This window comes from Onychostruthus taczanowskii, unplaced genomic scaffold (genome assembly GCF_017590055.1).
Source record: "Onychostruthus taczanowskii isolate IOZ18803 unplaced genomic scaffold, ASM1759005v1 scaffold64, whole genome shotgun sequence".
Lineage (NCBI taxonomy): Eukaryota > Metazoa > Chordata > Aves > Passeriformes > Passeridae > Onychostruthus > Onychostruthus taczanowskii.
In genome coordinates, this window is record NW_024504122.1 from 5029690 (window position 1) to 5045184 (window position 15495).

Below are 15495 nucleotides of genomic sequence, written 5' to 3' on the forward strand. Positions count from 1 at the left end.
CCCCCCGCCAAATTCCCTCTTCTTGTGCTTTTCTCTATTTTGGCCTGAAACAGAGGGCATTATTTAGAGAATGGCTGTTGTTCCCGATGCATATGCCAAAATAAAACATTTTCCCAGATGTTCTTTCCTTCAGAAGAAAAGTGAAGTCTTAAGTCACTCATTAGTAATTAGATACTTTTTTGCAGGGTCTGGAGTCCACCTAGGTTCAAGCAGGAGGTTCCTGTAGGAACTTCTCACAAAACAAGTTTTTCTTCCCTTGGGACATTACTCCAAATGATTCTTTGTAGAGGTGTTTGAAGTTGGTCATGTTTTAGAGCCATCTAACTTGACCTTTTGTCACTTATGTTTCAATGAATTGCCAGCGTTGGACTCCCCTTTTAGATTCCTTATCAAGCCTCCAGTTCTGCATGGAGCTGGCTCAAATGGAAGGCGCACATTGTGGCATGATCCAGGCCAGTCTTTGTCTACCCAGATGAGCTGTTGTTGACACTATGGATTTTGATACTACTTTCCTCCCTTCTATATGTCGTTTCACCCATTGTATGGCAGTAATAGTTGTATTTTGGATACTCTGATGCAGGTTGTTGTTGCCTATGATGATGCCTATCTAAAATAAGCTCACCATGTTTGCAGGTTACTAGCAAGCTTGGATAGGCTTCGTTTTGCCAATAGTTTGTCTTGTTTCTTTAAAGTACTGCTGCAAGTAAAATAATCCCAAACTTTTTTGAGGAGGTGTGAGAAATGGTCACTGGTTGATCATGATGGATGTGAAGTATTTCAGGCACTTTTGACTGTAGGGCAAGGCCATTGGGTTTGTTTGTGATCAGCTGATTAAATCAGGCCAAAGCACTTCATCTGACTTAAGTTAGATATTGACAAGTGTGTTCAAATTAATAAATTGAAGACTTATAGTATATATTCATTTCTGTTAGTGATAAATAGGTAGAGTGAATTTCATTGGCTTGTAGCAAGGCTTCCCTTTGCTTGTGTCAGCACAAGAGGTTGCAGTTTTGCGAGATAGTCAAGGTCAGTAGTGTCAGGCTATGCAGAGATGTTTTGTTTTGCCTTTCTTGTCATCTGTAGCTGTGCTATCAATTGTTTTGTTCCAGCATCTTTCTTTGGAAATCCTTATTTGTATCTTATTTGCATATTTTCTTTGAAGTATTCCTAAAATTGTGGAGTAAAAAGTGCTCATAAAGCATAGTTACTAGTGCTAAAGCATCCATTTGCTTATGGGTTACTTCCTAAATAAACTTTGGTGATGTTGACCTGTGGAGCTGAATTGGCACTTGTAAACTCAATAGAACACTTGAAATCTGTAATCATCTTACATATCTGCTCACTCACCTTCCCAGTGGACTGGAGAGGTGAATGGTACAAGGCTAAAACCCATGGGCTGAGATAAGAACATTTCAAATGTTGGAGTGAAGAAACATGTGATAATAATAGAGAGGAATAAACCCCAAAAGGCAAGTGATGCTCAATACAATTGCTCAGAGCCCACTGACCCATGCCCCACCTGTCCCGCAAGAGTGATTGGCCCCTCTTGGCCAGCTCCCCCAGTTTGTAGACTGAGCAGAACATTCTGTGGTACAGAATATTCCTCTGGCCAGTTTGGGTCAGCTGCCCTGACCATGCTCCCCTCCAGCTTGTATAGCTGACTACTGCAGGACACTGAAAAGTCCCTGACTTGGGGTATGAATGGCTTGGCACCAGACATCAGTGTGTTATCAACATTATACTCACACTAAATCCAAACCACATCTCTTAACACCTACTGAGAAGAAAATTTACTCTGTCCTTGCTGAAACCAGGACAGCAGGAAATCCTGTTCAAAGGAAGGAATACCAAGATTGTGTTTCTGTGGAAGCTTTCTGATGCGGTAGATAGTCTTCCAAACACTGTTCCCATTGGTCTTGTCTCTGCCGGAGAGTAGAGATACGGAAATCTCTGTTTCTGTTGTTTTAGTGATAACTTTAAAGCCTGATGTGTTTTCCTCTGACTGCAGCTGTGTTCATGGGTTCAGTGTGATCACCCTGAAGATGGCTATGAAAGTGTGTTTTGTGGTTATTAACAGTGTGGACAGCTATATATTTTATGTGTGGGAAGTACCTATGTGTCTGTTCTTGGAAGGCTGAAAATACGAAGAAATATATTCTTTTTGGTCAGCTGTTGGCTGTATGTGAGGGTTTTGTGCAAACTGAAACATGTTGATAAAACTGGTTTCTGAGGTCTTGGTCTCTTCATTGAACAACCTAGAGGAGTAACAAATTCCATCAACTATTTCTCCATGTCTTTGCTGTTAACCTTATGGTGGATGTGGTTCATCTATATTTGAAAAAATTGTTAGATTTTGAAGTTAGGTTGCCAGCTTGGGCATGAAGTGGAGATACGGCATTTATGTCACCAGACAGTGTATTATAATGATTTTTATTAGCTGCTTAAGTTTTTCTCACCGTCTGTTTCAGTGTTGAGGCATATAACTGATGGCTTCCAAATGGGAACTGCTTAAAAGAGGTGGCAGTTAAGAGGTTGGAAACGAAACATGTCTCTTGAGATTGTGCTGAAGTGGTAGCTGGGTTCATTATTTTAGTGTTAATTTGGAAAGGTGGCATGGTACAGTGGTGTCAGAAGACTTTCTCTGGATTAGTAGCAGTTGCACCTGTTGGATGTTAGCCAGGATCTGGAAGCATTTTTCTGTCACAAATAACTTCTGCAATAGGACTGTGTGCATGGGGGAGACTCACCTTGTTCATAACGTCGTTCATGTCTTGTTGCCCAGAGCGGCTGTGGCTACCGCATTCCCAGAAGTGTTCAAGGCTAGGTTGGATAGGGCTTGGAGCAAGGTGTCCCTACCCATGGCAGGAGGATTAGAATGAAATTAGCTTTGAGGTCCCTTCCAACTCAGACTGTTCTGTGATTCTATGGTAATCCTCATCTAGCCATATTTACTTATAGGCAGAATTTAGTTGCTGTGAAAAGACCTGTCAGTGTGCTGTATAAGGACTTCCATGAACTGTTGACTGGGTCATAGGCTGGTTCATTGGATCATCATGTTCTCTGTCATGTCTGTGTAGCTGCGGTGTGTTTTAGATCATAGTGAGCTGCAGTTTGGGACAGACTGGCTGCTGCATGGCTGCCTCTGGCAGACAGTAAATCACTCGTTCCTAGTCTGCTGTCAGCCAGACTGTTGTGTTATACCCATTTGACTGGATTTGTTTAAAATGTAGTTGAGATTCTTGTTTATTTAAAGGTCTGTGTTTTTTTAAGTGGTGGTGTAACTCTGCTGATTTCTGTTTCATTGCAGAACTACCCATGAGTTCTTGTTTGGTGCCCTTGCTGAACTTGTAGATAATGCCAGGTATGTAGCTGAGACTGCCTAATTTCCGAGGTAACTTTGGTTAAGATTTAATTCACCTATGTATTAGTTGATCTTCAGCAGTTTTCACTTCTAGTAGATTTTACAAGAAAATATAATTTTAATTTAGTATGAGTATTTCACTTGCTCCTCTTACATTGCCACATTCACCCCCTAAAAAAAAATTATTCCTGGAAAGACAGGTTTGAATGAATCCTGGAACAACTCATATTGGAAAGGAAATTGATAACAGACACGAGAGATTTAAAGAAAAAAACTAGTCTGCCTTTTTGTGTAAAGAAATTGCTAAAGTAAATATTACAGGATCTGTGACTCTTCTGATATCTAAAAAATCTAAGTATCAAACATGGCAATGAAAATCAAATCAGAAGCGGGATGCTGAAAAATAGAGCAAGAACTGCTAAAGGAATTTTGACACTTCAGGAGATATGGTCTTTGGAAATGGCAGGTGTTGGGCTACCTGTCTCACCTGTATGTGGAGGGGATTCCTGCTATAGAAGCCTCCCAAGCCTTGCGTGCTTTTGTCTTGAGCTACAGGAGGTACTGTCATGAAGCACTATGGAAGTATTTTGGGATTGTTCTCTCTCAAGTGTGATTTGTCACAGTGTGCATTTTGTGATGTAAGGAGCAGAAACTGGGGCATTTTTGAGTTGGAAAGCTTCTGTTCAGGGAATCAGCTCTTTGTGTGTGTGTGTGCATGCACTCGCATGTGAGCTGGTGCTGTGTTCATGGCTGCAACAAGGTAAGAAAAAGTAGGGCCCTTGGGGGTGGTTTTCCCTTCATCTCTTGGCTCCCCTCTGGCTATACAGGGGTTGTCTTCTGGGAAGAAGTAGCTAGGCTGGGCTGGAGGTACGAAATTGAAACAAAGTGGCTGTGGCATTTGTCAAGTGGGGTTTTGTTACAGCTCTATAGTGCCATGCCTCTAGTCAGCTAAGCAAGGTTGGTTTGGGAAGAGGGCAGTAGTGCTGTACCTGCTATACATTCAAATACAGAGGAGGATGCAGCGTGTGAAGGGCTGCACTTCAGTGATATTGTAATGGCAGTGGCCTGTAACAATCTTGAATGTATTGGAATGAAGCTTTATGTGGAGTTACTAAACCTTTTGTAGGCAGCTCGACAGAAAAACTATAGATGTTGTTTGTTTTGTACAGGAGGGAGCTCAGAAGTGTGTACTCATTTGATTCCCAGCCCCAGAATGACTTTTGTTAGAATGCCACTGGTACTTCCTGTCACCAGACCTGTTTGTGTGCTAGCAATGTCTTATGCTGGAGTTGATGTTCAGATAAACAAAATGTAGGACAATGTTTTCTGTCACTGATGACTGTGGGGCCTCTGTGGACTTTGATCTATACAGCCAGTTATTTTGGAAATGCTTGTGTATGTCTGGATTTTTAGCTTCATTTCTGTTTAATCTATACAGCCAGTTATTTTGGAAATGCTTGTGTATGTCTGGATTTTTAGCTTCATTTCTGTTTAATGTTTGGATATCAATTGCGGTTTTATTTCTTTGTAGAGATGCAGATGCCACAAGAATAGACATTTATACTGGTAAGTCACTCATGCTGCTACCTTGCATGTCAGCAATTAAATCAGTAGTTAACTTGGATTTAGGCTGCAAATGTATGTTGTCCTTGATTGAATAAGAGCGAGGGTGCTTATGCCCAATCCTGGGATCAGTACTGGGCCCCTCAAGACAAGAAAGATATTGAGGGGTGGAGCATGTCCAGAGAAGGGTAAGGGAGCTGAAGAAGGGGCTGAAGCACAAGTCTGATGAGAAGTAGCTAAGGAAGCTGGGGAGCTCAGCCTGGAGAAAAGGAGGTTTATGGGAGGCCACCTTGCTCCTACAAGTCCTTGACAGAAGAGTGCCGCCAGGTAGGGGTTGGGCTCTTCTCCCAGGTAATAAGTGACAGGAATAAGAGAAAAGAGCCACAAGTTGTGCCAGGAGAAGTTTAGATTGGATATTAGGGAAAATTTCTTCACTGAAAATGTAGTCAGACACTGGAACAGGCTGCCCAGGGCAGTGGGGGAGTCACTATCTACTCATATTTAAAAAATGTGTAGATCTGGTGTTTAGGGACATAGTTTAGTGAACTCAGCTATGTTACATTAGTGGTTGGACTTAAGGGTCTTTTCCAACCTGAATAATTCTATTGTTCTACCATTTCTTCTGTGCCATAGTGCCTTTTGTCTTTCAAAAAGGAGTACCTTTACAAATATATTGGGGAAGCAATTAAGTCAGCCTTCACCTGGGGTCGGGTGAAGTGAGTTGCTCTTTGTAGTGAATGCTAAAAAACTCCACTGACACAATACAGCTTTGTAGTGAAGAAGTTCTTAGTCATTCTGTAAAAATCTGGTGCTCTTTCTTAATTTTTAGCCATATTGCAGGTTTAAAAGTCCTATTTCTTGTGTTACTTTTGTTGTTAACACTGATCCCATTTTATGGAACTTTAAACTTCTGCTTATGGGAACAGTGAATAACTCTTCTCTTGCAGAGCGACGAGAGGACCTACGAGGAGGATTCATGCTATGTTTTTTAGATGATGGAACAGGAATGGATTCAAGTAAGTGACAGAAAGTTACATCTGCATTTGCAAGCTGAGGTTTCATGTTTTGGTTTAAGTTGAATTAACAGCTTAGTTCCATTAAAAGGGACATGTTCCATGCCTGTATACATGTTTCTGCCTCTCCACTTGCTCTTTCACACCATATTACATATCAAGCCATTTACCTCTTCCATTGCAGAAGACTAATCTGGTCAAAAGAAAATTGTTTTGCTGCATTATAGAGTTGGGTCAGCCTGACTTGAAGTTTCCCCGTACACTGAAGTTGGCCTTGGGGCTGAAGGGAGAATAGCAGAGCAAGAAGGGGAACAAGCACAAGGTTTGATGGCATAAGCCTTTTCCCCATCTGGCTTCCAGATGATCAGTGTATCTCTACTCTAACCAGAAAGTGTGCCATGGCAGAAATTAAGGTTCTGCTTTGAAAACAGTTTGCCATTGTTTCATCACGGACATTGTGTTTGAGATCAATACTGGACAATATAAAACCTTAGTAATATGAGAATATAGTAAATGTATTTCTGCCTTGTAAGAATTGCTGTAAATTGGTGTTGTATCTAGCAGGAGAAAGCGAAAAGCTTTTCTGCTTTACTTTAGCATCAATGAGCAGCACTGTCAACCCACCTTTGAGTCGTGAGGATTGGTAAGTCATCCTGTGAGGAGTTCCATACACGGCAGAAAAACTGGGTGAAATTGGGAGGTGAATTTGGAGAAGACAAAGGAAATGGGTAAATAAGCAACAACTAACATTTTTGTGCTGATTCCTCAGTACTTTAAGTTCCTCTTGTGATATTTTCATAGTTCAATCCCAGCTGGCAACTCAGCCCTACACAGCTGCTTACTCCTTCTCCACTGCAGTCGTGGAGAGAATCAGAAGGGTAAAATGTGAAAACTTAATGGGTTGAAATAAAGACAGTTCAGTAGGGAAAACAAAACCTGTGCATGCAAGCACAGCAAACCAAGGAATTCATTCCCCACTTTCTGTGGGCAGGCAATTGTTCAGTCACCCCCAGGAGAGCAGGCCTCCATCATGTAAAACAGTGACTTGGGAAGGTGAATGCTGTAAGGCCACAAGTGCCCCTCTTCCTCCTACTTCCCCAGCTTTATCTGGTGAGCACTACACCAAGTTGCATGAAGCTTGGAGCAACCTGGTCTAGTTGGGAAGGCGTCCTTGCCATGGCAGGGAGTGGAACCAGATGGTCTTCAAGGCCCATTCTAATCCAAACCATTCTGGAATTTTATGATACTGTCTGGAATCCCTTGGGTCAGCTGGGATCAGCCATCCCAGACTTGTCCCCTCCCAACTTCTTCTGCGACCCAGCCTGCTTGCTGGTGGTGCAGTTAGAGAAGCAGAAAGGGCTTTGATGCTTTGTAAGCTGTGTTCAGCACTAATGAAAACCCTGTATTAGCAATGCTCTTCTCTAAAATTCAGTCCCATGTGAGTTAGCATGGAGAGATTGAACTGTATCCCAGCCCAAACCCATATAGATACGAAGCTTTTAATTCAATTTAATTTGTGCTTTGATACACAGATTTGTGACTTCCATAAAGGAATTTGGTTTGAACTATTGGTACCTTCTGTATATTCTTTGGAATACAATTAAGGATGCTAAATGGGTCTCCCAAGAGTACTTTCCTGCCATCAGTTTAGTTGAAGGAAACAGTAAAGCCCCATCCATAAAAAAAAGCTCTGAGATTGAAGTGTGGCCTTCTGATAATCCTTAGGATCAGGGAGAGGAAAATACAACCTTCTCTGCCTGTGTTGAAAACTGTGTTTCTCTGGAAGGTGCCAGATGTCTGTTCTAATGCCACAGAATTTTATGGCAGCTTTTATGCAGTTATTGCATCTGTAGTGCTGATTTTTAAAATGGGATTTAAGTATTGGCTATTGTCTTGGTTTAAGACAATTTAAGGGGGATGCTCTGAAATGAGTTATATCCCCTTAGTTTTAACCAACCCCTTTGCACAGGAAATAAATGTGTAAAAATAAGTGGAAAAAATAACAGTTTACTAACAAGCAAAACAGCAACAGGTACAAACTAACAGTAAATAGTCACTAGATACAAAATTGCTAAATGTCATGGACTCCCTGGGAACAAAGGGGAAACTCAAAATGGCAGTGACACCTTTCCCCAAGATGATGCTTGCCGTGGGCAACCGTGTGTGGGGAGACAAAGGGAAAATGGCAGCAGCCCTCCCTCTTATCTCTCTGGTGGCAGCAGCTCCATCGGTGTACGTGACTGACACGCTCTGGCGGCTGGTACTCGGTCAAGGACTAGAACCTGTGGAAGGACTTCACCTTTGTCTTGACAGAGGATGGCAGGGCAGCCAGCTAAGGTGGCTCAGACTCCGTGATTTCTCATGTCAGCTGGGTGCTGCTGGCAGCTGCAGCAGCTGCAGGGTCTGGGGTCTCTTCAGTCCTCCTAGCACCCTGCTACAGCTGCAGACACATGTTGCAAAATTCACTCTGAAACAGTTTTTGATTGTGGCATGCAGCATCCCATTTTGTGGCAACAGTTGCTACTGTTGTGAGCACAGAAACCCTATCTGAAACAACCCCCTCCGGAGGTCAGAGAGAAACAGAAGAAAAAAACCCCAAAGCAGAGCCTCTGCCTTGAGCAAAAGCTGTGAGCGGAGAGAAGAAGGTGTGCCTGAATGCCTTGACTTTAAAGAGCTTGACATTTGCCTGCCCCCAACCCTCTGGTTCTGATTCTGGCTGCACAGCTGGGTCTTAAAGAGACTTTCAATTTTGAGCACAGATGGATATGAAATATAATAATATTTGGGTTACCTAGGACAGCTATTAAGTGGCTTCTTTTGACTAATCTTTCATCTAAATGTTGAAGAATTTTATCCTGATAGCCTGAAATGCTCAGTAAGGAAGATTGGCAGATACTGTGGGTTGCAGGGGTGTTTCACAGCACTGTGCATTGCATATAGCAAATACCATGTAATTCATATTCTTTGACTGTCTTGATGCTTGACCAAGGTCGCCAGGTGGAAGCTCTGTGTGCTGCACCATTTGCCTGTCAGCGTGGACGGAAGCAGCTAAGGAGAGTCTTTCATTCAAACTTGCTGCATGGGACTCTCTGGTTCCATCCCTGGCTGTAGGGATATGAGCTTAAATTTCTCATATTGCAGGATCTACCAGTTTTAAAGATATCCTGAAGATCTCCTATCTGACTTTAAGAGATGTCAGCAGAAGACTTTTTATTGGACTTTTCTCCCTCAGTACAGACTTTGCTTCAACAGAAATCATGGATCTTGGGAGTGTTTGATTTTTAAATTAAAAATTGTTTTTATTGTACATAAAGCTGACATGTTAAAAAGAATACCTCCATGACTTGCTGTAGGGCTGTTGTAGCCCATGCTAGCATGGGATCTTCTCAAGTCAACTGAAAGGATGGCTTGGAAGGCTGGCACCATCTGGGGATGATGAGTGAATAAACCCAGTTACATCTGGGCACTTCTGAATGGAGGGAAGAGCTACAGGGCTCAAGTTAACTGTTCCAGTAACAGTTTGTGTTACTCTGTCTTGTTGCTGTTCTCTTTGGTCTTGTTCTGTCTTGGGCAATTCTAGATTTGTCTTGGCAGGCTCTGAAAACAGAAGGGTATAGTGAGGCAGTTGGTCAGATTTGAGTGCTCTGTCTGATGGCTTCTGATTAGCAAGCCAAATGACAATTCCTCATTTCTAAAAGTTAGGGGTGTTTGTCAAGTGATTCCTGCTGCAGTTGCATTCAGTACTCACTGCATTGGCTCTCTTAATGATCATTCTGGGTTGTGTGGTCTCAAGATCGAAATACATTTGTACTCAAGCTGGAAACATCTCGCATTGTAGTCATGAGTTATCATGAGGTCCAAGGATTCTGTGATGTTATAGGACAGCTCTTTTCAAAGGAACCATCATGTCCTGCAGAGAGGTATCAGAATTATAGAATCTTCTGAGTTGGAAGGGTGGGATTTTGGGGTGTCTTGTGCCTGAGAGAGTTGTCCAAATGCTCCTGGGGCTCTGTCAGGCTTGAGACATGACCCTGGGGAGTCTGTTCCAGTGCCTGACCACCCTTTTGGTGAAGACCCTTTTTCTAATTTCAAATATTAATAAATATATTATTATCCAGTAGATAGCCTCTGCTCCCAACACAGAATAATAGTACTGGTCCAGAACTGGCTCTTTTGTAAGGAACTACATAGGAGTCCATAGAAAACCAAACAGTAGATCTCATGCAGCACATCACATTTCTCATACTATCAGTGAAATCACTACTCAGTGATTGAAATTTTACCTGAAGCCTAGCTCTGGAAGTGCTGCGTGAATTTAAAGAGTCAAAATACAGGTTGAATGATTCAATGAATCAACTTGTAGGTGGAAAAAGTATAACAACTAGTTTAGGAAGTGACTGTAGTTTTATTCTTAAGCAATTGAAGAAAATAAGTCTGTCTGGCATTTTCATCACAGAAGTGCTCAGGTTGGAAAGTACCTTTGGATCATTTGTTCCAGCCTTTCATGGGAAATGGAATAGATGATTTAGCACCCTGTCTCTCCAGTAATGGGGGACTCCGCCACACACCTGGGGAGGTTTTTCTAGTGATTGATTAAATGAGTGATTGATCTCTAAAAAATGTCATACTTTTTTAAGAAGAAACCTCTCCCAGTGCAACTTGTATCTGTCTATTGCCTCTTTTTCATGTGGCTCCTAGGGAAGTGTAACCTTTGTAGCTACCCTTCAAGTACTGTAATATTGTGATGAGATTCCCCTTGGGCCCTCTCTTCTCAAGGAAGGAGACCTAGTTCTTCTCATAGGGCGGTTTCTGCAGCCCTCTCATCATCTCCTTTGCACCCTGTTCAGTCTGTCTGCATCTTTCCTGAATTGAGGAGACAAAACTGGACACAGTACAGCAGGTGGGGGCCTGACAAACACAAAGTTGAGTGGGCTAATCACATTTCCATCTCTTGGCAATGTCCCTGTGTATACAGTCCAGGATCCTGTTTGCCACAGTTGCTGTTGCTGGACACTGCTGGATCATAGCTTGTTGTCCACCAGGACCCTTCCAGCAAGGCTACTTCTCCCAAGCTGCTGATTCCAGTCTGTGCTGGACTCTTGGGTTATTTAATCCTGGATGCAGGACTTTACAGTCCCTTGTACTTCAGACACAATCTTGCTTGCCCACTATTTTAGCTGGTCTAGGTGTCTAAGAAAACATTCCAATTTACCCCCATCAACAAAGCTGGTGAGGATTCAAAAACACCCGACTGCCCAGATCCTGTATGGAGATGTTGAGCAATGTGGGGCACACCATCAGTCCCTGGGGTCTCTGCTTGTGACATCCTGCCGGCCAGAGTGAAACCATTGATGATCACTTCTGAGCGTGACCCATGAGCCAATTCCCTACTTGTTTTGTATACCACTTGCCTGGTCTGTGTCTCCCCAGTTTGTCCAGGACCAGGCTGTGTTAAACTGTGTCTAACGCTTTGTTGAAGTCCAGCCAAACAACACCCACTACTCTCTCCATAAATACAGAGAGTGCTGCCTTGTAGAAGGTGACCAAATCAGTCAGGTGTGACTTGCCTTTGTAAATCTCTGCAGACTTAGCCCAGTTAGCTGCCTTGTCTGGCTTCTAATACTTTTTAAGAGGGCTTGTTCCATTATTTTTTGAGAGATTGAAGCAAATATATCAGGTCTTGCTTTTTTTCTACTGTATTTTTGAAGTTTGGAAGTTCAAAACAGGTTTTGTTTTAATGGAAGCAGTTAATTAAGTGGTAGTGTCTTTGTTGTTTTATTAGTATTTTAGTTTTTAGTATTTGCTGTTTAGTATTTTAGTAGTTGCTTTATTTGTATTTAAAAAATACTGTTTATCCAAGGCTCACAATGGTCAGGAACAATGTTTAACTGGAACTCCAACTCCTACTTTGGAGTGTTTACACACTCGTGTGTGTGGGCAGTGACTCTTGGGGGTTACTTTCAGGAGAGCAGTCTACACAATTCTCAGGAGAAAATGTCTCTTTAACCTTGTTTAAGGTTAAATCTTTAACCTAGACATTGATGTTTCCTCTAAAGTTAACACATTTTTAAAACAAATTACAGGAATATATATCAAAGTGATTTGTCAGTCACTGTCTGTTTCCAGTCATTGCCCCATGTGGGGTTGGTGTCTTGTGTTTGTTACAGTGACAAAGGACCTCACAGCTTTTCCCTTGTTCCCCCATCCTCAGAAAGTTCAACTTGGCTTTAGGCTAATTTTCCCCAGGTAATGAATTAAATCCTGCCATCTTGACCATCTTGAGTGAATTTCTTCAGCTTGTTTTTTCTCTTCTTTGTTTTGCATAGATCTCCCTTCTCTATTTTTCGTGCTGGGGAGTTTGGCTTTTTTAAATCCAGTAACTCTGAGGCACAACGAAACAAAAATAGTGTGACTAAAATAGCTGTAAGTGGAAACACCTTCCAGAGCCTCTAAAGAGCTGGAAAAAAAATGTGTCTTGATTCTTGGGAGGATATAAATATTAAATATCTCCTAAAGACAGCCTGGAGAGAGGTGCTACCTCACATTCCCCTCCGCTCAGCATCACCTTTATCACTCTGACCTGAAAGAAGAGTCATAATAGGGTGGTTTCAGACATCCAACATTGAGTGATAAACCATCTGGTCACCTTTCCTGAGAGAGGAAGTGCTGTGGATAATTACTCTTTACCCTTTTTAGGCTTTCTAAAAGTTTCTTAAAAAAAGTTACTGAAAAACGTTTGTTTGTGGAGCAAAAAGGTTCCAATAGCCCTTCTATTTTTAATATCCCGTATCTACTTTCCTTACCGGGCTTTAAAAATAACACAGTAATAGTAGTTAGAGTAATAATAATTGGATGATGATGATCATCACCAACATCCTTACTCAGATCTCAAATACAAGACATTCCAGTGTTTTCTTTCTTTGGCTAGAAAATACTACAGTAGTCTGAAGGGAAGGCAGAGGTACCCTTATCCAGTCCAAAGCTGTTTCTGGAATAGCTGTGGAGCTCCACTGAGAACAACTGCAGTTGAGGCAGCGAGGTGTTTGCACAGTTGTTCTCCTGTATTTGTCTTTAAATCTGAATATAGTTTCAACTGAAAATGGTGTTCTGACACCAGCTCAGTGATGTCATGTCAGACCAATGGTGTTAGTACTGAATATTTTACTGTAAAACTGGTCAGTGCTGATAGGCCTGTGTGAGTCTTCTGCATGCTGAAATCTAGCCTGTCCATGGGCTCAGCCTCCCCTTAGTAGCCTGATGGGGTGAATTATGTCTTGTGCTCCCTTATAGCTTGTGTATGCATTTGTTTTTAGCAGTAAGGCACTTTGTGTTCCTTGTCTCTGGAATTAAACTTCAGTAAACTCTGGTGAAATGATTGCTGTCTCTTGGGGGAATGGAAAGAAATCATTCTGTCCTAGGGATGATGTTAAAAGTCTTTATCCCTTGAACAATAGAAAGGCTGGAACTAAAAATGACAGACCCTCTCAGCTGTAAAGCCATTGTGTCCTTTTGTTTTGTCCTGTGCTAATGAAGTCCTCTGCTAATTGCTGTAGGACCTGTTGACTTTCTCCCCAGCTGTCTGGCTGCCAGGCGTCCAGCAATCTGCTGCCAAAGTTAGCTTGTGTCCTACTGGTGCTTTAATTAACCAGAGTGTTCAGTTCAGCACTGTGAAGAAATAGGAGTGTTTATTCTGGATTACTGACCTTTTTAATAGTCCTGACTTATGCTCTAGTGCCAGTGCTCTCAAGCGTGTGGTGTCAGTGGGACATGGGATACAACAGACCCAGTGCATCCTAGGGTCTTAATTTATAAGAATTGACAACTGTGATGGACACAATAGATCATTTTTGTGGATTTTGTTTTTCCAAAAGAAATGTCTTCATGCAGTTCAGATGGGCCAGTGGACTAGACTGAAACCAAAAACTTTTTTCTGTCATCATCATGGCGCCTGTACAAATCTTCTGGTAATATCAGTGCCCTCAATGAGCATGTATCTCGCAGGGCTCTGTGGTACAGCTTCAGCATGCAGCTTCAGCTTGGGCTTCTGGCCTCTTTTCTGGGCTATTGCCAGTGGTGAAGGAGTTACCTTCCTTCTTTATCTAAAAGATGTGTCTGTGTGTGTCTGTACACTGAAATAAGCCTTTTGTGTTCCCTGTCTCTTGTTGCAGATGAAGCTGCCAGTGTTATCCAGTTTGGTAAATCATCCAAGCGATCACCTGAGTCCACTCAAATCGGGCAGTATGGGAACGGCTTGAAATCGTAGGTACAACGAGAGCCAGCCTGCTGAGGTTGGGGAGCTCGTAGTCCAGGTTATCGATGTGCTTTTTGCTCAGAGGTGTATAGCTTTTTCCCCAGGGAAAAAAAAAAAAAAAAAAAGAAGCAGATGAACTCTTAAGATCCCCTGGTTTGGTAGACAGGAGCTCTCTCAACATCTGCTGTAGTTTTCCATGGCCAAGAAGGCTCTCTACAGCTGACAACAGTGATTTGGGACTATGCTTGCATAAGGTAGAGGGTACAGGTAAGAGCTTGGGGAAAATAATGGAAGAGCTTGGGAAAAATAATGGAAGAGCTGGAAACAAAATGGTCATCTCCCTGTTGCAGTCAGGCAGTAAAATTTGAGCAAAATAGTGCTTCAGCCTCCCAACAGGAAAGTTATCTGGTGCAAGGCAGATGGACTTAAACTGTTTATTTTTGTTCTTAAACCAAACAAATGCAGGGAGAAGGGGAATGATGGAAGCAAAGAGAGGAGGGGTAGGATTAAGTGCAGAGGAGCACATGTGGGAAAGGAATCCTACTGGTTGGAGTGGATTTGCTAGGAAAGAGAAAGAAGTTTGCTGTGTCTTTGGAAAAGTTACAGGCTTTTGTGACTTACTCTGGCTGTTCTGCTTTGTGCTTACCCATGTGGCTTGATTATGTGCATCCTATTGGGAAATCAGTGGGACTCAGTAACCTGGGAGGAAAATTAGGGGATCTTTTTAGCTGCAGTGCAGGACATCCCAGATCCTGACTGTATGCTTCCAGGACAGATCTCTGTCCTTTCCTAACCTTGAGCAAGAGGGGTACTTTATTACATCAGAGAGATACTGCCTGAAGCCCCAACATATGCGAAAGGTAGGTTGTGGAACTGCTGTGCTGTGGACTTAAGGCAGTCTGAAGAGAAATGCTCTGACATAACACCAATACTTCTTTTGATGAAATGTTAATTGTTATCTGTTAAGGTGTTTTGGATGAGCTTGGTAACAGGATAACTTGGTAGAGAAGATTGAGAAGATGCAAAGACAGTATTTGGGATAGGAGAGTGGGGAGAACGAAGGGACTGTCTCTTTTTGTGACAACAAGCTGCTAAGCTGCCTTAGCTGAAGTGTCAGTAAGGCTTTAGTTAGGTTAGGAAATGAATTTTCTGTCTCCAGACTGCTAAACTTGATTCTGGGTACCGTGAAATGAGGAATGTGCTTGCTTTCTTACTGACATTTCTGCTCAGAGATTTGAAGGTTATTGTCACATCTCATCTCAGTTGTCTTTTAATCTTTTTTAAAAATTTTTGTTTAAACTTTCTAC

At 42.2% G+C, this 15495-nt stretch overlaps 1 protein-coding gene across 7 annotated transcripts in view; it reads left to right on the plus strand.

Moving 5' to 3' along the window:
- Positions 1 to 15495, plus strand: part of MORC2 (MORC family CW-type zinc finger 2) — a 47941-nt gene that overhangs the window by 3101 nt on the left and 29345 nt on the right. For 5 of the 7 annotated variants that reach the window (XR_005953828.1, XM_041420270.1, XM_041420271.1 and 2 more), the window contains exons 2-5: positions 3308 to 3361; positions 4893 to 4927; positions 5872 to 5940; positions 14106 to 14196. Coding sequence is in view for 4 of the 7 variants with exons in the window: in XM_041420270.1 (XP_041276204.1) it covers positions 3308 to 3361; positions 4893 to 4927; positions 5872 to 5940; positions 14106 to 14196 (249 nt within the window). In the remaining 3 variants the exon portion in view is untranslated. Of the gene's footprint in view, positions 1 to 3307; positions 3362 to 4892; positions 4928 to 5871; positions 5941 to 13682; positions 13902 to 14105; positions 14201 to 15495 lie in introns of those variants that run through there. The other 2 variants (XM_041420274.1, XM_041420273.1) reach the window with 2 other exon arrangements.